The sequence below is a fragment of the Cebidichthys violaceus genome, unplaced genomic scaffold (genome assembly GCF_023349555.1).
Source record: "Cebidichthys violaceus isolate CVI_PGR_0920_01 unplaced genomic scaffold, fCebVio1.0.p SCAF_12, whole genome shotgun sequence".
Taxonomy (NCBI): Eukaryota; Metazoa; Chordata; class Actinopteri; order Perciformes; family Stichaeidae; genus Cebidichthys; species Cebidichthys violaceus.
The window spans coordinates 2160392-2186812 of NW_027176285.1; the positions used below are offsets into that span (position 1 = coordinate 2160392).

The following is a 26421-nucleotide window of genomic DNA, read 5'->3' on the forward strand; positions in this document are numbered from 1 at the left end:
CTTCTCTGTCTCTCTCAGCCTCTGGGTGCTTCCTCCCGACATTTCGCGGGCAGAGGTCCAGAGTCAATAGAAATACACTCCTCAGGTTTCTCACTCACTTCCATCATGACGGCTCTGATTGAAAGGAGGGGAGAGGATGGTTAAAGTCCAGTGTTGGTATCACTTTCCATACCTGGGTCGAGTCACGTGTGCTGATGGTTCATTTCATAACAGTCAGGTACCAAAAACAAACGACTAAAAGTTTAGACGGTAGGGTGGTTGTCCCTGCTTTGACTTGTTTGTGATGTTATCTTGTAATGTAACGTACAGTGTGTGTCCTGGCAAAAATAATCATCAGAAAATGACACTTGTTCTGCCTTTCAAAGAACATCTCCAGGATATTGTTAAGTGTCCATTCAACCTTGAAATGACACGCTCCCGCCTCACATTCTGACAGGTTTTTACCGTATGTTCCAGCTCCAGCTTGTTCCATTTTGTCATCAGGATTTCAAGGAATCAGAGGAGAAAAAAAAAAGTAAAAGCACCACAGGCAGACAGTGAGTCATGAACATTATGAATAGGGTGGACAAGCAGCAGCACCAACACGACTCCACTCGTGTGGTCCAGACACAAGCTCTGTTATTTGAAACATGACGGCAGGTTGTCCGATTCATTAATGTTCTATTTTCTTCAGACATCCCCTCAAATATAACAGATGTAGAGATTAATTAACGTTAAACAACCAATATTCTGCACAGATAAAACTATACACACATATCATTTAACTTGAGATGCACTGACAGCACTCGTATTCATGAGAATTTAAATCTGTCCGGCTTGGATGTATTTTCTTTGGAGGAACAGTTCGACACCTCTAACGTCGGCTAAATGGCGACGCTGAAGGTGCAAAGATTGTACAGTACACCCAATTCACTGAACATTGTTGCTCTTACCAGCGAATGCTGCCAGAGTCAGAACATTGTTTTTAATATCCAAAGAAAATGTTGTCATTGATCCCAGATGTGTGTTTTGTTTTTTTTCTCTCTTCTTTTTCGACTCTCAATATTGAAGTAATTACGGAAACATTCCACCGGGAGGAAAATCAGAGCAAACGAGAGCTGTCACTTCCCTAATGAAAGAGCCTGTTATTATTCCTCATAACTTAACGTCTGGCTGACAATATGGGCTTTATGACACTTTCAATTTCCATTTCAATCATACTATTGAAGGGGGGGGGGGCTGATAACACAAGGCTCTCATTGATGCACACACTCCACAACACGCACACGCACACACACACACACACACACACACACACACAATCGGACACACACAGATCAGGTGGTGTGTCGGCGCTTTGGTTTCGGAGCCCGGCGGATACCTGACCTGAGGTTTTAACACGGACGTGCACACAGAGAGCACACAGGGTCCAACACACACACACACACACACACACACACACACACACACACACACACACACACACACACACAGAGCACTTTCACCGTCAGCCAAGACACAGGCAACCACTCCACTTTTACATGATCTATTTTGGCACGACTTCAATGAGACGCAGGTGAGAAGTGCACAGGCGAAACTGAAACCTCACGCTCGGCCTGTTGACACAGTCAGAGAGTCAAAGGACGGCAGAGTGCCTCTTCGGATTCTGTTGACCCCTGTGAGCGAGGAGAGTTTGAGGGGAGCTGCTTGACCGACAGCCGCTGTGACATACGTCGTTTGAGACACGAATCTCTTTCATTTAACATGAAGATGTGTTCATTCCTGCCAGTTCTTACTTGTTTGTTCCCCGCTCTCAGGCTTGTTATGTTGAGCGATAGATCACCGAGGTCTCTGGTAGAACAGAGCTGATTTCATTTCCAACGGGAAATTTACCAGCCAGATTCTCAGGCTTGCCGCCATGTTGCCGCCATGTTGCATGATACAGCCGACTGATGTGCTCACCAGAATCAGAATCCGTGACCTAAAAATGATAACAATAATCAGGAGCGCTTTCTTTTTTTCCACAGTTTCTGGGTTCATGATTTAGCTTTTTTTAGCCTCACATCCAACCAGATTTTCTTTTTCCCTTTTGACCCCATTGTCCTCGAAAACAGAAAGAGACCAGACTTGTTGCTTGTTGCTCAACATTAGAATATAGTCAATTGGAAGTGATAAATTTAACAGCCCTTCATCAGGTACTTGACACCATCAAAACAACAACTGACTGCAATGGGCTTTTCTGTAAATGTCTTTAAAACACAGTGGAATCTCAAATAAATCAAGGTTGCTTCACTTCACATAGATTATTTATAAGACTTTAAAGGTGGCCGCTGGTGGATGGGTCAAACAAACACAGGACTTTCACTCAGGAGACAGGCATTCGTGTCTCATGTGAGTACAGTGCTTTTTTTACTGACGACTTTGTGTCAAGAGATGCTACACCACTGAGTCACGTGACGTTACGCCCGTAGCGTCAAAAGAGTGCTTATTTTGAGCCAAACCATGGTGTTAGTCTAGGGTCTAGGGTTAGATAGTCTAACCCTAACCAAGTAGCTTTATTGCCAACCGTTTCACAAAAATTAACCATTTGTTACAAGTCAGCTACAACTGTTTCACAACGTTAACGAAGCACTGACCTTCTGCGTCGAGGTTCTACGCAAAATTGCAGAGTAGAGTAGATCACGTTTCGCACGACTCCGTTGATCTACAGGTGGTGCTGATGTGACTGATGTGAAACGCTGCAGTGCCCCAACAAAGGCAGGGAAGAAGAAGACTACTACTAGCAGGTAAATGTGAATGTTAACAATGCAGCCTTCAACTTTATGAACTTTGCAAATGTTTTATCAAAAAGTAAATGCATTCAACGTGTGTGTGTGTGTGTGTGTGTGTGTGTGTGTGTGTGTGTGTGTGTGTGTGTGTGTGTGTGTGTGTGTGTGTGTGTGTGTGTGTGTGTGTGTCAGGCCTCATACACACAATGGTGAGAATTACTCAATTGAAACAGTTTGTTTACAAGAAAAGTCCACAGGGCAATTTATAAATTTGTTACTCATAAAAAAAAGGTTAATCTCTCTCTTTCAAACACGCACATGCACTCAGAGTCCCGACAGAGCAGGAAACCTTCGGACCAGAGGGATGAACGTCTGGGGATCTCCACGGCGTTTGAGCCAGAGTGAGTCACGCTGGGCTCCGTGACCACTAAATCAAAGAGGTGTTTGAACAGCTGCATTCCTTCATACCCCTTCATACCCCTTCTCTCTCTCTGGCTCTCTCACTCTCGGAGTGAGGTAAGTCATCCTTTCACTGTGGACAGGTGTCTATTAGAGGCCGAGCGTAAAGATGAGACAGAGGAACTCTGTGAGGCTTCACAGCAGCGACTGCAGCTGATTTATGGACCCGTGACAGCCCCAAGTGAGTCATTATGCAGCTTCCATTTCTTTTCTCACATACAGCTGCCCTCCTCCCGAGTCACATACTGTTGGGCCATTAGTTTCCAGTGACAGGCACGATAATTGCAATTGTATGGACAAACTCAGCGCTGAATTTGTTCTTTTGACTGAATCCTAACATTTTTAAAGTTGTGTTGATTCTCTGAACTGCCACCCTTCATTTAGTTCACTTCTTTAACCGTTGCATTAGTACAGTAGATCTAAAATAATAGCAATACCAATGCAGTGATATTGGTGGATGTTTGAATAGATTGACAATAAAATGAAAGCGAGACAAGCGTGGAAACTCACAAGTCAGGGTCAATATCAGAACAGTCGATATTTTTTTTATTTTCTTTTTTTTTTTTGAAAGTGGAAATAAATGTTGCTTTTGAACACGTTTGAGCCTCTGGCAGTGACAGATAAGTGAGACATCAATTTGAGCATGTCATCATGAAACTTAATGATCTGAATACACATGCACACCGCACATCAGAGAGAGGAAGAGAGTCTTCATGGAACGGCCTGGAAGTCGAGGGTGGAGCTGGAATGATAATAGTAGGAAAGATAATTATTTATTGTTGTAACACTGGCTGAGAGCAATAAACAACTTGAGATCAACTTTTGACCTCAACTGGGGACAATCTTTGGAAAAGCAACAGGATAGATTTCAGTTGGATTTAGTTTTCAGTCCATTAAACTGCAGTGTGATACAAAGTTACTGACAAGACACAGTTGTGTTGATTTTTTACAATTGAACTGTTCTTTTCATAAATATTGTATTTATATTATATTTATTTTAAATGGGTATGATATGATATTTTGGCAGACGTATACACATTTATGGTGTAATCAAAACATTTTTCATAAGCATTCATTAAATTTGGTTGCAAAACATTTTACAGTGTAAACATGAACTCGGCCTACAGACGCTGTTTCTCAATGACCTCCAACCCTCTTATATACAGTCTATGCCTCTGTGACGTTTCTCTACCAACATTTCCAAATATGTGTTGGCCCACATACACGCTGATAGTGATCTGCCATAAGCTAATGTTCACTAACATATTGGCCCTGCCAACGTATTGGTCTGTACTCATCACGCATTGGTTGCCAGTTGTTAACAACTTTTGGCATTGTCCTCTGAGTTAGTCCAGCTGCTCCAGAGTAGATCAGAATCTAAGGCGAAAAGAAAGACGAGTGGGGAAATGATTTATTCTATTTTTATGGCTTCATGTTGAAAATATTACTATTTGTATTATTAGTAGTCGTATAGTAGTAGTATAATTTATTATTATGTGGAATCAAATCAATGACACCTGGGAAAGATGTCCTAATAAATAGAGAGGGGAAACAGGACAGTGGTGGTGGGGGCTGGAGCAGACCATTGAATATAATGTACGTGGAATGTGTGTGTGTGTGTGTGTGTGTGTGTGTGTGTGTGTGTGTGTGTGTGTGTGTGTGTGTGTGTGTGTGTGTGTGTGTGTGTGTGTGTGTGTGTGTGTGTGTGTGTGTGTGTGTGTGCGTGCGACCACAGAGCCGCCAGGACTCCCTGGATTCCAGTAAATGTTTTTTACCATGAACACCATTTTCGCTTTGATGCTGTGACTAAAGGCTCAGCCACTCCACCACTTCCATCACAGCTTGCCGTGCCGTCATGCCTTCTCCGTCTGCGTGTCGTTTGGAGTTAATGTCATGTTTGTTTTTTGAAATCTGAAACTATAGCTGTTTACAAGAAGCGGATAATTGAATGTGTTGTGAATATCAAACACGGCAATCATGTGGTTTGTATCGCCGCTAAGACTGGAGAGTCAGTGTATAAAGCGTACCGATGTTGAGTTATCTGGAAGGTTTGTTTGCTTGCGTTGGGAAGTCGTAGATCAGAATAGATGGGATTACTGTAAACGGCATTTAGATCATTAGTGAGGTCAAGTCAGATTATCTTTTCAAAAGGGGACATCTCCTGTTTGTCAGTGAGTGACTCTGGTAGTGTTGCTGTTAAAATAACTTTGTAAATCCTGATATCAGGATTTTATCGGCCTAACCACTGCTATGTATCTGACTCCACACAGGAAACAGAAGGAAGTCGCTGTTTACTGAGATTACATGGTGGATCAAGATGTGTCTGTAGGCCATAACACATTCTGTTCAAGGTAGCTTTTATGTTTTTACGTAAACAATAAAAATGTCTGAGTCATTGTTGTTGGTTGTGAGGGATTACCGAAGCGTCCCTCAGCAGGAAGCCACCTGATAAAAGACCTTCATCATTAGACATCAGACACTGAAGTCCTCTGATGTTTAAAATGAACATACGAGTACAACAGGAAAACAGATCCTTTCAACCTGCATCAGTGAAGCAGTCAACATGATGCTGAAGTCAGTAGAAACTGTCCAGCAGCTACTTTTACACTCACAACGTCTGATTGAATATGTCTTCCAGATGGACGTGCATTTTGCTTGAACCGCTGACACAGAGAGAGAGAGAGAGAGAGAGACTTTCTGAACTCTGATTCCGTGGACATTGAGGTAAGCAGAAGATGTCCGAAGACACCTGTGAGATTCTCAGTTCGCTTTGGACCTGTACACACACTCCTGCAGCGTGCTTATCGAGGCTATTCAAGTGTGGCCTTTGTGACCTTTTTATGACGCAATCCCAAATGACGCTTTCTGCAGGTGAAGACAAATGTTCCAGCCTGTCCATTAAATATGAATCTTCAAGCAGCAGACAGTTAGCCTAGATAGCATAAAGCAGAGGCTCACTGACTAACAACAAGTTCTATCGTGTTTGTTTAGTCTGTAGAAATCAGCTAGATAGAGCCATCTCTGCCCCCAAATACACCAAGCTAAGCTAAGCTACGCTACTGTCTGCTGGCTGTATATTTATGTTAGCTACTACTAAGTTTAGCAATAGGCTACTGTCTAATTACCAATAACATAACGATAGCATGAGCAAATAGAAGGGCTCTCGCAGAACGCAGACCTCCACTGAGGCCAAATGCCAGATAGTCAGTCATTCTGTTGCATGCAGCGAGACACTCAGTCCACACACACACACACACACACACACACACACACACACACACACACACACACACACACACACACACACACACACACACATGCACGGAGAATTGCAGATACCAGTGCCAGGTCTTTTCAATCAGAGTTTAATGGGGTGTAAAGGAAGTAGACCATGGTCGATATATGAATGACCATCGGTAAAAAGACTGAGTCATATGAACTCAAGCTATTACTGGAAGGCTTACGCTGCTTCTCCTCCTCTCTTCTCATGTGGAACATGAATGGACACATCTGTCCAGGAGTCTGCTATAACTGACAGTCGTGTCTTCTGTGGTCCATTTTTTTTTTTTTTTAGGATTATAAGAACATCAGGAATGCGTAAACCAAGTGTGCAATGCCGACGTACAAATACTGTAAACTATAGATAGCAATCTGGAAGCACTTGCAAGTTCGCACACACACACACACACACACACACACACACACACACACACACACACACACACACACACACACACACACACACACACACATTTCCACTCTTTATTGCTATTTGTGTGTTTTTTCCAACTTTACTTTAGGCGTAACCAATCAGATGTCAGGGTTGCGTTGTGCAGAAAAGTATTATAAAAAATAATCGAGTCGTTTTACTCTTCCAAAGAGACAGTCAGAGTTGTATGTGTCACCTGACAGGATCAAATACATCCACCTCCCAGTCTTTATAAAATGAAACATATGCGGTGATTTCCATATTGTCACATCCTTTTGAAGATCTCTGTAAAGAGGCAGAGTCAGATGTTTGCTCGGAAACCCTCAGTAGACCCCAGCGCTGTTTGATCTTCACGAACGCAGCCGCTTTAAAGTGGAAATGTACAGATGTGCCGTAGTATCAGTATCGACAGGGGTCACTGAAGTCCACAACAGGCTTCAAACAGACTCCCCTTTCATAGAATAAAAGAATTAATACTTCTGAAATATATTACATGTTGGCGTTTGTTGGTTACGGATCACTCTGAATTTCAACACTTTCATTCTTTAAAAGATAATTGTATTTGAATGAGTTATTACACAGGGTTGCACAAATACTGAATTCAGTTATCATTTGAATAAATTAATTAGTTAATATTAAAGCATCAAAAGCAAGAAGTGGACTTTTTACGAATGTTAAATCTATTTGAAAAAAAGCAAATGTCCAGTTTTTTCACAATATGTTGTTGAAGCTTAAATTAACTTTCCCTTTCAAATTAAATCATGATCAACTAAAACAATCATGAGAGAGTCACCACTATGAAAGAACAAATCTAAAATAAAAGGGTATCACAGCTTCTAGTTACCTGAAGAATAAATTATTTCAACTCATAAAATGAGACCAGTTTTTACTCATCACCCCCCCCCCCCCCCCCCACCCTCACGCTAGTGTGTCATATGGTTTTAAGTTATGAAAACACTTTGCTTCATGAACCGCAGACTTCATCCCACATTTAGTATGAGAGAAGAGCTGAAATATGTGGTTTCACTTAGCAGCAGTTAACAGGTCCTTTGCCTCAGACGTACGCAGCCGAATGCTACAAAGAGCTATGAGGATGATGTATGGAGGATGAGTATTTATAGAGAATAACCTCTGTGGGGGTTGTGGGGAATGGAAATAAAGAAAGTGTGTGTGTGTGTGTGTGTGTGTGTGTGTGTGTGTGTGTGTGTGTGTGTGTGTGTGTGTGTGTGTGGCTGCACACAGATGCCCCTCTACAAATTTCATGTTCTCCACCTTTTCGGACATTAAAGAGGAAGCAGCTGCAGGTGTTCTTTTTACCTTTCTACAGATGCACAACAAAGATGAGCGCATGCGCATGCACACACGCACACACACACACACACACACACACACACACACACACACACACACACACACACACACAAGTAGGCTGTGTAAGAACGATGGCCATATCTTCACTACTTAGACAGCATGTTTGGACAAATTCACTTTTTTTGGTCAATTTTCAAATTTAAAACAAGTGGAATCTGAATTTGGATACATTTAAAGTAATGTAGGTCCATGCATCTGCAGTAGCATTCTTCAATTTTACATTTTTTTTTACGCCATCTTTGAAAAGTTTTTACAATTGGCGGTGAACACTTGTAGTTAGATTCTCTGAGAAGTAAGAGAAGAGCCTGAAACTATGCTGCTGTTTTTCCAGTCTGGGAATGAAATATATTGGGAAAAAAGGGTCAACAAGTTCAAATTGAATGAGACATTCAGGAGAACCAGCCACATCCGGAAGCCTTTAGATCAGTGGATGCTGGAGAGTCATCACTCACAGACTGTATCTATAACTGTGTCTGCTTCTTTTCTGCCTTCTTGTCTGTGTTGTGTCCTTGCACCCTCCATCCTCGCTGTAACTTCCTGCCTCCTCTTTCTCTTTCAGTGTTTCAAATTCCAGCTAAGCACAGAGATGTTACAGCTTTAACGTTTAAAGACAGAGAATGAGCAGAGAATCGCACATCTGGTTAAAAACAAAAAAGAGTAAGTTTGTCCACTAGGGGGAGCGTGAACAGAGCCCCGTTAAAATCATGGGTCCTAATTACTCAAGTGGACAGAAACGCTGGAGAGCTGGCCAATAAAAATGGACATTTTAAGACGCTGAAGTTTAAATGTAGCCTAAAGACACCTGTATTGTACTTTCCTATTTTCATTTCTATGTTAACTGGGTAAATGTTGTCCTCCCCTTATCACCAAAGACATTTATTAAACTCTTATAATGAATACGTTTTTCACAGTCAGTGACTTCACAGCTGGGAGGTCGTCCTGGACTGCTGGAGACTACAGTCTTTCCGGACTTCCCGGTCTCACTTGTCCAGCCTTTTCTTTTGTCTGCAAACTTAAAGCCCCGAAGTCGTTCTTTGCGTCAACAAACCGTCCTGTATTTACTCAGACGTCTGACAACACCAACATGTGTTCGCTGCCCCCGTGTGAACCAGGATTTTGACGGCACCGGAGCATAGAATCGGAGCGCATAGATCCGCCTTCAACTGCAACTCAAGGGTCAGGGATTTCTGGTTTGAAGCCTTCCACAGTGGCATCAGAGTTTCACTAGATGCACTTTTATAATTTAATGTATTTTTGGTACATCCTTGTGGGTTTATAACACGTAATTAACGACAATTAGTGACAAAACAAGAATACAACGTGCATACATTATGAAGAAGCAATCTTTAACCCAATTCATGTGCCACCAAAACATAATTGGGCCCATTTATAGGCTACAATGTTATTTATTCAGCCTAAATATGAATGAGCAGTGCTTGCAACTGTGGCCCAAATGAGGGTCACCAAACTATTGAGGCTGCTCTTTATGCATCCTTCTAAATGTATGTGGATTATCAGATTATACAGCGGGCTCCGTTTGGTTATGCTGAGTGGCTGCCGCGTGAAGTCTGCGGATCTTCACGCAAAGATGGAGCTCTGTGGTCTCCGTGTCTGTGCTGTGATGAAACGCAGAGTAAAGCGCTGTTATTGCGGGGGTTTTCTCATGCAAATGCTCCCAGTTTTCCGGCATTAACCACCAGGGCATGATAATCTATCCACGGGATCTCCACTGGCACCCTTGATTGCCCGCAGGCCTCCTATGGGGTGGCAACAGGAGACCACATCGGTCTGTGAAACTGGAAATAAAAAAAAGGCCACTGTGTATTGAAATCAGGGCTCCATGACATTATTTATCGGTCTATTTATAATAATAATAATAATGATAAACGAGCTATTGGCGTTATGGTTTTAGTTGTTGTAAATCGGAATAGTTGGTCTGCAGGACTACACACCTTGTTTATTGACATGAATGAGGTGAATGGAGACTTGCTCATCGCGGGCGGGGTGATTTTTAATCAGATTACTGCTGTGTGTGTGTGTGCGCGCGCGCGTGCGTGTGTATGTGTGTGGAGGGGGGGAAGAGAGAGAGAGAGAGAGAGAGAGAGAGAGAGAGAGAGAGAGAGAGAGAGAGAGAGAGAGAGAGCAGATACAAACAGTGAGGACTTGGCAGACAGACTGAGCATGTGAGCAGAGAAGTTTGGCTTTTAAAGTCCAACTCGGCGATGCAGTTTGTTCGTTCACACCAGACCCATCTTCACCAGCCTCACAGCTAAACCTTTTTTTTTTTTTTTATTATTATTTCATTTTTTTATTTACTCTATTCTGGCTCCCGGTGCGTTGACTCGCGCACTGCCGGTTCATTCTGACTTGAAACCTTGAAAACTTTTGGATAAAACTCGCGCAAACTTTTTGCAAAAACATCGCGTAAAATAGAGTCAGTGCGGAGCGAGCAGTCCGACCGGCAGTGCGGAGGGTAATGTGACCCTGCGTAAACTCCGGTGACCACCTCTCCCTCTCCCTCGCCTCTCAAACACACGTGAAAAACAGCGGCGGCGCGTCCATGCCCCGGGGCTCTGGCCAGCATGACTCTGCCCGGCGGTTTGTCGGATGCTTGTCAGCTCGTTTTACGCGACCGCATGGAGCCGGAGCTGTGGATGTAGGTAAGCCTGTACTTCATCCACGCTTACCGGTGGAATAGCCGCCGCTGCTGCTGCTGCTGCTGCAACACGTTGCGAAGCGAACACAAGCTGCCGCGCACACTTTTGGAGAGAGCGACGATGCGGGGCACTTTGGGCGCATTCATTCAGTCCTGTGTGATACTGCTGGTCCGAGCAGACCAGTGGAGGTTGAGGGACTCCGACAACTGCGAGCTTAACAAGAAAGTAAGTCATTATGAAGCGACGATTCATACGTAATTACACGATAAGCTGTGATATCAACTGTAACTTATTATCTGGACCTCTGGAACCTGCCACATTTTCATATATGTTGCAGTATAAAGTGCCATTTCTTCTCTCTCTGCTGTTTGACATGTCTACAACTTCTTCATATTTAGTTGCACCGTACTGTGATCTACTTTGTAGTGATGAAGGGTAATGAAACGGTCAAATCCACGTCGTCTATTCAAGCCCTTTTGTTTTAATTAGGTCTGCAACTAATGCCTGACTTCATTACTGATTTATTATTTGTATCATATTTCTTTAAACTAATCCTTTAACTCTTTAGTCCTTAACAAGTGGAAAAGCAGTATACAATCCCCATCAAAGGTCCCCACATCCCAATATGTTTCCTTCAAATCATTTTAATCCTGACCAACAGTCCAAAACCCAAAAGAAGTGATATAATGATAATTAATAATGTCATAAAAGCTGGTAGTAGTGCATTTTGTTCTGGTTGATAACACAAGGTTAATCAGTTATTAAAATGAATAATAATTCATTTTCTGTCAATCGACTAATTGCAGCGCTGCATGGTTTTGTGTATTGGCTCTTAGTAACAGGTCTTTACACACTTCTAGGTGTGTGTATTTGGGAAAGTGGCATCCTTTCACGACTAAACTCTGTCCTTTTGTATCGCATTATACACAAATGGCTCAGATTACTTAACCCCCCCTTTTATTGATCACCCTGCAGTCTCAGTCGGTCATGTTCTTTAAACTCACGCAGAGCGTCTCTGCTCAGATCCAGCGGAAACAGGAAGGTAAAACAGTCTGACAATCACTGACTTGTGTATTGTTTGTTGGCACTTGGGTCCTAAGTGGCCTGTTAATAAGTCATTATCAGTCTGTTAGCAGCCCGTCTAATAAACAGCCTCTCACAGACACAGTTGGCTGGCTGGTGCCAGACAGGCCCAGTGTTGGTTCATGTAAAGTAAATGGCATGAAGCAAGTCTAAAGCACAGTCTCGCTGTTTTTGTGAATTCACCGCTCGTTTCTTGAGTCATCTCCCTCCTACATGCCAATCCTTTGGTTCTGACTTACTAAAATGTACGGCTAAAATGAAACAATTTTGATAATGAAGCATTCACTAATCACCTTCTCAGATGTGAGAACTTCTGTGTTTTACATCACTGTAAAATTAATTACTTTGGTCACAAAAACAAGCAATTTGAAGGAAACTCCTTGGGCATATTTAACTCTTTTTTTTGCCATCTATGAAGGCACATAGACTTACTTTAAGTAATTATTTGTTGCTTCCTATCTCCCCCCCCCCCTTCCTATCCCCCCCCCAGCAAACCGACCTAAACTCCTTCCTGTGGACGATCAAACGTGACCCTCCCTCTTATTTCTATGGTACAATCCACGTTCCCTACACGCGCGTCTGGGACTTCATCCCTGAAAACTCCAAGCAGGCCTTCCAGGAGAGCAACATCGTCTACTTTGAGCTGGACCTGACGGACCCGTACACCATCTCAGCCCTGACCAGCTGCCAGCTGCTCCCTCAGGGCGAGAACCTGCAGGACGTCCTGCCCAGAGACATCTATCGGAGACTCAAAAGACACCTAGAGTATGTCAAACTCATGATGCCTTCGTGGATGACCCCAGATCAGAGAGGGAAGGGCCTCTACGCCGATTACCTCTTCAACGCCATCGCCGGGAACTGGGAGAGGAAGCGGCCCGTCTGGGTGATGCTGATGGTGAATTCGTTAACGGAGGCAGATATCAAGACACGTGGGGTGCCGGTGCTGGACTTGTACCTGGCCCAGGAGGCGGAGAGGATGAGAAAGAGGACGGGGGCTGTCGAGAAGGTGGAGGAGCAGTGCCATCCGCTCAACGGGCTCAACTTCTCCCAGGTGAGTTTGAAACTGTACTGGCTGCGGTGATTCAGTCTCAGTTCAGCCTCAAGATTCGTTGTCAAAGATTTGTTCGTTCGTGTGCAGAACACTTCTAGTGAAGCTGCTGCTTTTTGCAATTGCAATTGTGTAAACCATATCCTTTATTCTTTATTTGGATCCCCATTAGCTTCCACAAATAGGTCCTAGTCTTCCTGGGTCCATTTTACATCAACAAAAGGTTCCAAAACTAGCATCCATTGAGAATCATCCATTTTTTTTAAGATACTTTATGAAAGAAAATCTTTTGATGTTGGTGGGTGGGGAGCATATTCCAGGCAGAAGAAGCCCTACAAAAAAAAAAACAGTTGTCATTATGTAAGTTGTTCGTAGACATGAAAGCACCACTTGAAGTGTATTATACCTATCACATAAACCCATTCTTTTTATAAAAGAAGTGTGGTGCATTCTTCCAAAGAGTGGACCCAGACTTGTTCCAAGACATTTTTCTGCAGTTGGAAAAACTGCCATCGAAGAATATTCAATGTGTCTTGCCAGAGAAGTGCTTCAACACTTTAGAACACAGGAGTTACTGTTACAATTCAGTTATTTTAAATAGGCCTGTAGATGCTTGTGCTCTTTCATTTCTTGGCAGGGGAAAAGATGCTCAAAGATTTACAGCGATTGTCCTCGGCTGTTCCCCCCCCCTCCTGGTACTGGTCAATACTCTGGGCTCAATATCCATATTTATGCTGTCTAGTCCGTCTACTTTCTCAGTTCCAATATTTGTCCTCCTGCTCTGTTTTTCAAGTAATCCATCGATTCCCTGCTTTGAATTCAGTATGTTGTTTTCATAAAACCCCCGGCTATAATTAACATTTAAACAAGCCTGAAAAGGATCTTTTTCGGTTTATGAATTCATGTGTAGCTACATCTTTACATTAGCTTACACATATCTTAACCACTTCCGCACAGAGAGGGTAACAGATGTTACATCTGGGGGAATAAAAGAGCACTGATATCGGATCGGTACCTGGTATTGGCTGATTTTGATCACTGGAATTGGTAAAGTGGAAGAAGAACAAGCACTGGTGCAAAACGTTGTGTGTGTGTTAAAGGTGTCAGGGTTGCTATGCGACGCAGCAGCTGGTGGGTCTACCCGTAACACTTCTACTCGGCTTCACATTTCCTAAAATTCACCGGCACTGAGACGTGTAATACAAAATGACCAGATGTATAGATTTACGTTCATTTTATTTTCATAACAGAGGCCTTTAGTTTGGTCTTTTCCACTCTATGCCATAGAGCAAGTCCACTGGAGAAAGGTGTGGCGTTAATAATCAGCTGTACAAACATTCAGCCGTGCTCCGCCGCCTTCTTTGTTATTAAAGAAAAATGGATCCTAATGACTCAAGTCTGAAATTACCAGAAAAAAAAAAAAAAAAAAAAAAAAAGGGAACCAGCACACTTAAGTCCCCTTGTCTGCCTGTCTGTCTGCGCCCCTCAGTGACCCTTTCAGCATTACAAACAATTCTCAACGGCAGCAGTCGCCATGAAATCATGTTGCGTATTATTGAGGAATTTCTGTTAATGCTGGTCAGGAGCTAAGGGGATTACACTTGACCACTTACCCTAACACCCAGAAGCTTTGAGTGTTGTTATTTTAAAGCAGGCCTTGTTGGCCCTTCAGGCATGAAGTTCTCTGCCAAAAACCACCCAGCTGCACTTTTATTAGCGATCTCTTGAGTCGTAGTAGATGAAGAACGGGGCAATGTTTATGTCGCGATAAACACGTAGAGTTAACAATCGCAAGGAGCGAAGACTTTATTCTCTGACTGTCTGACATGAGATGATACAGTTCAGCTTGCACACACTCACTCTCTGCTGAGGAAGCATATTCACACGGTGAGCGGTGAAGTCGTTATCGCTCAGATCCTCGCACACTTTTCTAATTTTCTCAATTTTCTTGTGTTGTTTTAATTCAGTCGAGGTTTCCTGGGTGAGATTGTCGCCGCCAGAAATACTGCAACCTTTTTCTGTGGTTGTGCAACAAAGGACTGTTCTTTTCTCAGAAGCAGGTGATACATAGGCACACATTGCATCCTGGTAACCTTTGCCTCGTCCGGTCACTCAATGGGAGGCTGCTCCCGTGACGACACAAGCAGCCAATCACAGTTCTGGAGGTCCCCATGTGGTATCTCTGTAGCCCCCGTACTTCAGCTACGGCGGACCTACAGAGCCTATATGCAGATAGCAGCCATAGCTACAGACAGGGCGACCACTGACCTAAAGTAGGAGGCCATTATGAATCATTTTCATAATGGCCATATTGGTCTCCTGGAAGACATTGATAAACCATTCTGGTGTTTAAACATGGGGTCTTGTTGTTATATGGATATCACAGAAAGAAATTGGGTTTGTCAACGGGTCTATAAAGAGAGAGAAACCTCCCATCATCACAGCTTTCATTGAATTATATCCACTAAAGCCTCCAGAGGGTTCAACAATGGAATCTAGTGTCCCAGAAACGACCTACGCTGACACTGGACTGGCACAGCACACAGCCTGGCACTCCATAATTTCCACACTCGGTTTCAATCCAATCAACAGTAGCTTGATGGACGCCTTAACCGGGCTGGCTTGAAGCAGACCGGTTGATATTTCAGTTTCACATTTTCTTTCACAGTTCTCATTTAAAGCCTTTTAGCTCAACTCAAGCGTAAAATGTCCAGATAGAGTGTGATGAGTGAGATATACACGCTCTCGGTGAAACAATGGCGCCGCCTCAGACGCCATTCTTGACTGAAAATACCGTGTAATGAGTCTACAACTAGAGAACCATATCCACGGTCTGTAATAGTCTCCGTCATGTTTTCACTGGCCGCGAAACAGACTTTAGAGGAAAGTGGAAAATGTTATATTTCATGTATCGAAATTTGGAAAAATATTCTCTCCTTGCCTGCGTTTGGTAAAGCCCGTGTAGAGCCGATTGGATGAATGCTCTTCGAGTATGATTTCCACAGCGGAGAATCGTGGTGGCAGTTCTAGTGGTCTAGTTCTGAAGAAGTTTGAGGCGATAATATTACCTCTATAGCGCAGTTTGAAAAGTCGCCCGTGAGGTTTGGGAGTTGCTGAAGGACGCTTTTGATCTCACAGAGGCATTTGAGACATTGGTCAGCAGAGTTAAGTCTCCAGCTTGTTAATATAAAGCTAAAATTCAGTCTGATGGTTGAAACGATTGCCACGCTCATTTCATATTTGGCCTTTTGTGCAAGATGTAATTCGCATTTTCTCTAACACTTAATAAGCCTAATATTATGTTTCATTAATGTGTAATCATTTCCTCTGACAATAGCAAAGGCGCTCTTTATTTCGAGCAATGCAGAGCGCCTACACTAATATTATATATAAATATAATATATATAAATATAATATATATATATATATATATATATATATATATTCATCTTTACTGTGATTCAAATGCAATTAAAGAAGGATCGGCTGAGCTGATTATTGCTATGTATTGGTACTGAAGTGCCTACCATCGGTTAGATGGTAGGTTAGATGCTTAAAGCGCTTCAAAAATAGGCTGCTGTTTTTCATCTTTTAAGTGATGTGTCCATTTTTGCCTGCCACTATAAATTAAGCCCATTGAGCTCATTATTTTCAAACCACAATGAATTATACTTTCTAAACTCAGATCCCTAATCTGGCTAAGCATGACTGCTCTTATTCTTGCACGGTGCCCCTCGTCTTTTGAAGAGCAGGCTCAGCCTTGCCCATTACACTAAGTGAGCTTGTTGAGGACAACAATGGCCGTATGAAGGCCGGCTTTCTCCGTCACTGTTGTTGGAAACCCGTGGGACATTCCACACCTCAGTGGAGCAGACCTCCTAATGAAAGTGTTGTTTCTTTCCTCCCATCACTGGGAGTAATGGCGCATGGAGAGGCGATGAATGCGGGTCTCAGTGTACGTCTATGAGAACAGGGAAGGAATGTTTGAAGCCCATTTGGTTCATTCATGACGAGGAGCGACTGGAACAGGGAGAGTTGAGATCAGTCGAAGAGCCATTAAGGACGGAAGGCGTGACTCCGTCTCCATTAAAGGTATCATGACGCTACCTTTGTTTGACAGCCTTGTAACTTCAGTTGTGATGTTTCCTTCAACTACAGGTCTCTGGATTTTCACTGAGGTCTGATGTAATCCAAACAAAACCCACTTCTATAACCTTATTTTAACACAGTTATCATATTTTCCAGATTGTCTAATTTAGACATTTCCATAACCAGTTTCAGAAAAAAAAAAGGCCCCTCTTTAAATGTGGCTGTAACAAGCACATCAAGCCCATATCAAAGGTTCACATCTGATATGTTTTATCCTGCTTCAGTTCACATCTCCTTACATAACACCTTTCAAGATTTGGGGTTAAAGGTTTTTCTGCAGATCATCTTGTGCAAATAATACACTGTGAACACAGGGAAATTAAGTCTGTTCTCAGTTACAGCAAAAAAAAAAAAAAAAGGCAGCGCTCTCTCGGTTAGTGGATGTCAACTTTAAATTGAGAACATCAAAGTACGGCTTGTTCTTGCATCAGCAAGATTTGTGGGAAAATGTCGAGTACCATAAATCTGGTCGGAGAGGTCACGTGAGAACAGACGGCTCACTCTGTTCCAAAACTCATTGGACGGGACAGACGATGTCACAAAGTGTGAGCGTCCCAAAACTCCCACACCCTGCGCCGTCCCGATGGTTGAGGCTGCTAAGTGTGTTGGTTATACGTACACGCTCCACTTCCTGGGCAGCACAATGGCTGTCCTTATGTTCCGGCCCGGCATGGGCAGCGCTTTGGGCGAGCTGCCACTGAGGGAAAAAAATCTGTCTCAATCACCTCTGTAATGAGATTAGACGGCAAAATGAGAACGATGATGATAATGATGATGAGGAGGAGGAGGAGGAGGAGGAGGAGTGGGACGCTTTGGGAATCCTACCGTTGGATTCTATTCTGATTCCTGGCGTCACAATTACAGCCAGAAGTGATTCTACATTCAAAACCTGATTCTCAAATGCTGCACTTGCGTCATGCAGAGCTAATGTTAAGGTTATTTTATTCTTTATTCTAAATTGGACCATAATGTACTAAATCAACATCATGCTGTATTGAAGAACACTTGAAGTTGTCGATTCAGACCATAAACTCATGTTTACAATGTTTACTGAGGGAATAAATCAAGAGAGAAGTAAAGTCATTTTCTCATAGACTTCTATACAACCAGAGGAGTCTCCCCCTGCTGGTCAGTAGAGAGAATGAGAGAACTCTTCAGAACCAGAGGTTTTTTTCTGCATGTTGAGTTTTTTAATGAAAAAAAACCAACAACGACTCCTATCTTTGGCCGGTTAGGATGATTCTTAAAGGAATAGTTCAACATTTTGGGAATGTTTGTCGGGTCTGCACAGTAAATATTGTTATGGTCTGGCTCAAAACCATAACAAATGTCACGCAAACTCAGGCAAGGATTTAACCAAACAAATACTTTTAATTAACAAAAGGCCAGGACATTTCAAATGTGCAACAAAAACAAGCATTCTCCTAACGAATGCCAGTAGGCAAAACGTGCCGCCGGTTTGACTAACGAAATCTTGCTGCCAACACTTCAGTGCAGCGCGTCAGATGTGTCAGGTGTGAAGAAGCCAGCTGTCCCTCAGGATGGGGCGGGTCTTATAGGGCCATGGCAGTGGCCAGCTGACTCCAATTTCCTTGATGGCCTCACTCTCGAATCCAGGGACACTGAAAGACAGACAGCACCACACACACACACACACACACACACACACACACACACACACACACTCTGGCAGAGGCCCTGGGGCCGTCACAATATATATAATATAATATATAGTTAGCCGCCACTTAACTTAACAACAGAGACTGGAAACAAGTGGGAGGAGCTAGCCTTGTCCTTCACTGCAACTGGCCAAGAAGTAGTCCCTCACACACACCCCCCCCTCAAAGCCACATATTGTTTTCAGTACGCTTTGGTTTTTGTATGAACAAAACAATATATAACGTGTTGATTGGCTAGCTTTTAGTGGTTCTGCTAGCTGGATTTTGCTAGCTGTTTCCTCCTAATTCCAGGCTTTTTGCTAAACTAAGCTAACCGTCTCCCAGTTGTAGCTTTATTTACCACACAGCTATACAGTAAGAGTGGTATCAATCTTCTTATCTAATCCTTGGCGAGAAAGCAAATGTGTGTGTAAGGGAGAGAAAGAGCGAACGCATGCCGGCATGATGACAGTATTGCACAGCACTACCCTGGCAGCAAATCTGATTAAATCTCATTTGTCCCACTGGAAAGAACCCATTGATTCAGGGATGACTAGAGCAGAAGGGCCTGCAGTGATGAACTGTATACATGCGCTCACATGGGTAGACACAGCCAAAAAAATTGCAATAAATCTTAACCTGGGCTTGAATATATTAAGCTCATTAAGGTATGTTTTGGTTTAAAAAATATTCATTTGTTATTTAGACAAATGATGAATCGTGGGGACATTTTTAAATAACCAATGAAAGTTATTCCAAGTACATGTCATCGCATGAGATATTAATAGGAAACACATGCAGTGTAATTTCTTAAAACCAGGAAAAAAGTAGATTTTTGTGCAGTAAGTCAGATTAAAGTGAAATATGTTGTCCTGTAACATAAATACACCTGCTAAGATGTTCACTTTTTTCACATTTATTCTCAATTACATTGCAGGAAGCAATTTGTTTCACAAGTTGTTTATTTCTTTTCTTTGTTCACTCTACTTTGATCAAATGGAGTAAACTTTCCATGCTCAGCTGCAGTGTTGTGTGTGTGTGTGTGTGTGTGTGTGTGTGTGTGTGTGTGTGTGTGTGTGTATTTGATCATATAATTGCTTGCATCCGTTTATTATTGTTTGCGTCTGCGAGTGCTGTGCACATCTGCGTTTCTCTGCATTTATGCAAGAGTTCATGTTCGTGCATGAATGGGCATTTGTGTGTGTGTGTGTGTGTGTGTGTGTGTGCATTCACATCTATGGTTGAATTTCCAACATGTCCTCACAGCTATCTTCAAGTCCCTGGTTTCATGTGGCACTGAGGTGCTTGATTTCTTCCCCACTGTTGACCAAACAGTCCCATCTTAGATTTCTGACATTATCTGTCCATCTGTCTGGATACACGACACCGGAGACAAAGACGCTGAGCTCATCTCGCTTTCAAAACCCCCCCCCCCCAAAAAAAGCTTGATAGACAGAAATTGAAGCACAAGGTTTGTCAACAAGTGACAAAAAATCCCCAAAGCTCATTAGTGTGATTTGTTTGCTGCCTGGAGTATTGCTAGAGATTAATGCCATTGAGTTTGTATTGATTATGAGATGATTTGAACCAGCCTTACTTCTATTTTAGGAGACGGTATGTTCGTTTTCCAGTAAACACTTTTTACATAATCTTGAGTAAATCCCCCCTCTTTGCTGCTGTCATATCAAGGTACAATAATTTCACAAATTTGATTTTCCATGTGCATGTCCACTCGTTTGCAACGTTTTGTTTTTCAAGTGTGTTTGATTGAAAGTGGATCGGATGCAGCTGGATGGTGCCAACCGTGTGCCAAGAAAAAGATTGTAGGTCCTTGAAAGTGTATGGAGTAATGCACTCCAGCGGAGGAGAGTCTGACTTCTGGAGACTGCTGCAGGCTTTTCCTGGTTGTGTAACGCAGGCTTCTGCAGCTCAAATGGGGATTTAATAGCTTGTCTCTCTGACTTAACACCGGGTCAGGAAAACTCGTGTAGGTTTGGCGAGCCTCGTAGCGTGATCATTGCTCTGCACCCATGCTATTGTTAGATACCTCAAAAAAAAAAATCTAGTGTTTGTTACCTAATGCATGTATTACCTGCACATGTTGAGGCCTTTACATCCACCTGGGAGTAAATTATATACCTTGTTGGTAATGCTTTAGTCGGCCAAATAGGTCCAAGGCACCACTCAAGTTTAACATGGTTCATTATAATTAATTAATCAATGACGAGATTTACTCCAAAGATTAATGACTCAAATTAAACAATTAGAGATAACTCTGAATGTTATTTCAGATGAAATAACAAATATCACTGCCACTGATTTGTTTTTGCCGGCTGTTTTCCACTTGCTGTTCCAAATTGTGAAAGCTTGCAGAGGGCAAGCAGCCCACGGAGAAACCCTGAGACACATTTGCGATTCTGCCGTCTCGCAGTGTGCCTCCTCCACCTTAATTTAAGTAAGAAAAGCTCAGCATCTACAAATGTACTTAACACTCACTAACAGCAGCCTCCTCACATTAAAAGATAATGTAAGTTATACGTAAGAGCAATTACAGTCATTAATATGCTAATTTCAATTTGTTTGGCACCCACCACTCCTTCTATTGTTGTGTAAGTTAAATTATTTGCTGTCCTGAATGTGGCCGCTACCCCAGGGTCATTGTTATTACTCAACTATGACCAGTGAATCAGCGCGCAATTAGCATGTGACTGATACAAATGAAGGAATTATATACATGCTCTTTTTGGGGGAAAAGGGTGAACTATATTAATTCATGTGTATTGAAAAAACACACATTTAATTTGCTTTTCATTAAAATACTAAAGTTGTAAAAAGGTTTGCAGATGTCTTCTGTTACGTCCAAACACTGCAGAGTTAATCCTTCTTTCAGAACATTCATAAAGCACCATGTGTAGAGTTTCCATTGTTTTAACACAGAGGGCACAACTTAAAATGACTCTTCCCTACAATTCATACCAAATCCATACTTTTTTTTTTTGCAGGCTGGACATTGATTCATCACTTTCCTGTGGTTTACACTGTCACTTGTTTATTAAACTTGTTAAATAGCAATAAGCATTTACTTGACTAATAGCTGTCCAAGGTGTTAAGGGCACCAAAAACTTCAACATCCCACTTCTATTTTCCTGTAACAATTTTTATTTCCATTAATAGAAAATAACGCAACTGACACACAGTTTTTTTTTCACAGTTGTTGTTTTAGATTCACTTTCATATTCTAAATGTAGTCAAACTTAATTAAAAATGATGAAAAAAAAATATTTTCTACAAAAAAATTCAATGTGGTGTAGTTAGTTTCAAACGAGCGTTTAGCTCTCAAAGTCTTATAAATTGCCACTGGTATACTTATGCTTTCTCTGCACGCTCCAGGTTTGTGCATTAAATCAGTGCTTGCAGAAATGAGCCAAACTTGGCTGGACTTCAGCCGAGCAATACGAGGCCAAAGCTGTCCGCCTGCTCCAACACAGAGGATTAATAGTTTCTGCTTTCTCACAGAGTGTCACCTGGAACCTGTGGAAAGGTTTTGTGCAGCAGCCACTTTGTGATTCGGGATTAAATTAATTTTGTTTTTTTGTGACTGAAAAAAAAGGAGAAAGGATTCATTATTCTACTATTTGCTTTGAGGCAACTTTTTGCATCGAAACGTTGGAACTTCAGACTCTTTGGGTGGTTATTTTATAGAGTTTTACTAACTAAAACCAAGTGATACAAATGAATAGAAACTGTAGTGATTTCACATGGATGTATGGATGCTGATAAAACATTTTTTAAGCCTACAAGATTTGAACTACAGTCAGAAGGACCACATAGTTTCTGAGCTACCTTAAATCCACTTGTGTCTTTCTGGCTCCAGTCCACATTTTTGGTGGCTTTAGTGGAATTTCACAGGTGAGCACCACACATGAGGGTCTTGTGAGACTTTGCTGTTCTCCACAGATGTTTTGACCAGACTTACACTCAAACAAGCAAATGTCTAGACAATGTCACATTTCTTCACACGCATACTGGGAGTAAGATGAAGGAGCGTCTTTCACAGGTGAATCTTTTCAACCAGCAGTGCAAAGTTGCTCTCTGACATGCATGTGGTTGTCAACCTAGTGTTGTTAGCGTTAGTTTCTTAATAATTACTGTTGTTGAATCATTGGTTGTAAGGTATTTCAGTGGATAACAAATTGGCTGAAAAGTCAAATGTAATGTAAAGTGGCAAATGGAAATTATTCAGCGAGAAAGTTCTACATAGAGTTAAACTCTGGTGAACTTGACACACACATTCACACTGTTCAAACACATTGAGTATCAAGAATATCAACAAATTTGATGTTGTCAAACTATGTCCGTCTTTCCGTGAGGCGTCCTGATTGTAGAATCAGTTTTTTTTTTGAGTTGTCCTTCTTGATGCTCATCATTGTTCCAGATGCCGTTATTGGCCACCTTGCAAAACTGTGGATTTAATTGGGAGATTTTGATATCACATGATCAACGCACGGTTCCCCTCATGCATCACACGGTGCAGCCAGCTCAAACGGCCGGTAGCTGTAGCTTCTAGATAAGATCTTTTCAGTGGAACGCATTTTTGATTTTGATTGATAGTTGTTGCGTGTTGGCTGACAGATATTGGCCTGAACACAACTGGAAAATGTGATGGTCCGCTGCGCTGACTTCTTTTGCACCCTTAAAGGAGAGAAAAGGGAGTGCTGTTGTACAAACCTGCAGTGTGTGCTTGTGTTTTTACTACTATTTATTTTTTTATATATATTCTTCCCTGTTCCCCACCACTGTAGATAAGCATACAATTAACTATGTTGTGTTAAATTAAATAATATCTAAATACAATTTTAAAAATGAAAAAAAAAAACACAGTGATTCCACGGCTGGCATCAAAGACAGCGTTGGCACGTGATGCACACAGACACACGGACAGAGACACATCATTAAGATCACATAGAGGTGTATGTAAGCTATTATACGCACACGTGTTTTTAAGTATTCGCGCAAGCATCCACACATGTCAGACCAACACATACATAAACATGTGTGTCGGATTCCTCCCACCACCCAGAGTCAGTTCCGCGTCGTGGATGAAGGTTTTCAGGGTTGTTGCTACCCAAAGACTGTTTATGTTTTGGGGGTTTGTCTGAGCTGCGGCTGAGATCATAAAACCTGTGAGAGCTTAACAGCAACGCCACTGTTTGGCCTCCCAGCTCATTTCACCACACTGTTTCACGCTCTCTGTGTGTGTCTGTCTTCTCTCTTTCAGTCCCTTTACAAAGGTTTAAACAACCGTGGTGTTATTTCCATAACGTCGGACACCGCTCTGGATATGCAAACTTTTAAAACGTGTCTAGCCGCGTGGCACTAGGGGATGGCAATGTCGGTCTGACGGTTGGTAAAACAGAAATATCAAAGCTTTAAGATTTGGTACAGACATTCGTGGTCCCCAGAGGATGAATCACACTGACATTGGTGATCCCCTGACGTTTTTTCTAACACCAACTTGAGGGGGACAATGTGCAGGGAAATGTCCAGACAGCTGTCGGATGGATAGCCATGAGGTACAGACATTCATGGTCCCCAGAGGATGACAAACAATGACTAAGGTGATCATGTGACTTTAGCTAAAAGCACTACTGTGCCTAAAGGCAGCTTCACAGAGCTACTTGCTTAACTGTAGACTCTTAATCTTGTTATTTAACAGATTTGTGTTTATTTATTTGAGTCCTTAAAACTTTTATAATGTTTTTTGTATCATTGTGAATTAAGTATCTTTGGGTTTTTGGGGGACGGTTGTTTGGACGAGCAATTTGAAGAAATCTCGATAGACTATAGGACATTCTAATGTGAATTTTGGAGACGAAATGATTCATCAGTTAAGACTTATTAATTGCTTCATGTACAAATATGATGAATGAAGCATGTGTCACTATAGCCACACTACAGATACCTGGTTTGATTTTGAAGCGTACTTTTGCAGCTACATCCTCAAATCGTTATCTGAAGTCCGATGCAAACCGCGCTCTGTCCCTGTGTCTCTAAGTGTTTGTCTTTCACTCGTCTCTCCTCCCACAGCACTTCTTCCCCTGATCTAAAATTAGTGGAAATCTTTTTTTTTTTTTTACTGTATCTCGGAGCGTTTTTGTAGCTTTGACATTAGTTACTTTGCTCACAATCTCACATGACAGGAGCGTGTTTATTTGTGTACCGTCCTCAGTGAATGCAAAGGGACACTTTTCTGAAAACTGAACTCCCAACACATTTAGGATGTTTGGATGATTTTCATATTTTCTTGGCCGTTTATACATCTGTGGTTCTGAGGCTGTGGGTCGTAGCAGACATCTGCACAACAACAACAACTATCTCTCCTTTTCTTGTCTCTCTCTCTCTCTCGCTCTCTCTCTCTCTTGTCTTCCATCTTTTCACCTATGTCTCTTTATCACTTTCTCCTTTTTCTCTCCATCCTCCCACTGTCTGTTTCTAGATATTGTTTCCGCCTTCTGTTTATCTCTCTCAATCCTTCTGTCTCCACTATTGATCAGTCTTTCACCACAATAAACAGATGCGTTTCTCAGATGGTTTGGAAGCTATACCCTGTTTTCCATGACATAGACTCGTCCTGCATGTGTGAGGTTAAGGATTTGCACTGGTGTTAAAGGTCTAGGGCAATGTGCTTTGAGTATGTGTTTTTGTTTAGAACAAGGGAATTGGTGCAAGCTGACGGAAAGTGTTTACATGCATATTAATGTGAACATGCATGCAGGCTGTGTGCTGGTGTGTGTGTGTGTGTGTGTGTGTGGCTCGTTCCGTGTGGTTTGCCAGTGGTGCTTTGGTGCTGAGTCCGGGCCAGTGGTTTAAGAAATTGCAGCGCTGTGTGTTTTTTTTTTTTTATTTTTATTCCTGCTGTCTCTCTCTATCTGACTTCTGCAGAGTTAAAAGTCGGAGATTTATTTTTGGCACAGACGCCTGCTGTGTTTGTTGTCCAGTTGCTGGGAACATGTTGTCTTAACAACATTTTTTCCATCATCCTGCACAGTTGGAGAGCTGGTGTCTTCAAGCCCAAATGCAGGGAAGGAGCTGCATCCTGTAAAGGAGCTGAATCATCAGACATGTCTTCAAATACACTGTAATCCTGATATCTGAACACCTTATTGCAATCATGTGACTTCTCAATCGCAGTTCAACTAAATCTGAGACAAAGCAATTTAAGACATGAAATGTTAATCAAACAAATAGTATGTAATAATGAGACAGATGCAAATGAATCAATGGTTTAATTCTTACAATTCAACACCTTTCAAACTTCCAAATTGTCAATGTCCTGTAAAAAACATCTTCTTTAAGCTAAACAAACAGCCCTGTTCTAACTCACACAGGCTCCACTAATTCTCTCCTCCAATCACAAGCATGCATTCGCCCGCTGAACATTTGCATAACGGAAGCCGGCCAATCATAATGTTTTCAGGGCTTTTAAGGCCTTAGCTGAATGACTTATGTATGTGAAAACTGGTCTGTTGGAGCAAATGTT

The 26421-nt window shown here is 42.1% G+C and overlaps 1 protein-coding gene across 1 annotated transcript in view; it reads left to right on the plus strand.

The window, feature by feature from the left end:
- The first annotated feature begins 11029 nt into the window (after window positions 1-11029).
- Window positions 11030-26421, plus strand: part of trabd2a (TraB domain containing 2A) — a 53922-nt gene continuing 38530 nt past the window's right edge. The window contains exons 1-2 of the mRNA XM_068705496.1: window positions 11030-11168; window positions 12517-13077. Of these exons, the coding sequence (XP_068561597.1) occupies window positions 11064-11168; window positions 12517-13077 (666 nt within the window). The 5' untranslated portion in view covers window positions 11030-11063. The remainder of the gene's footprint in view (window positions 11169-12516; window positions 13078-26421) is intronic.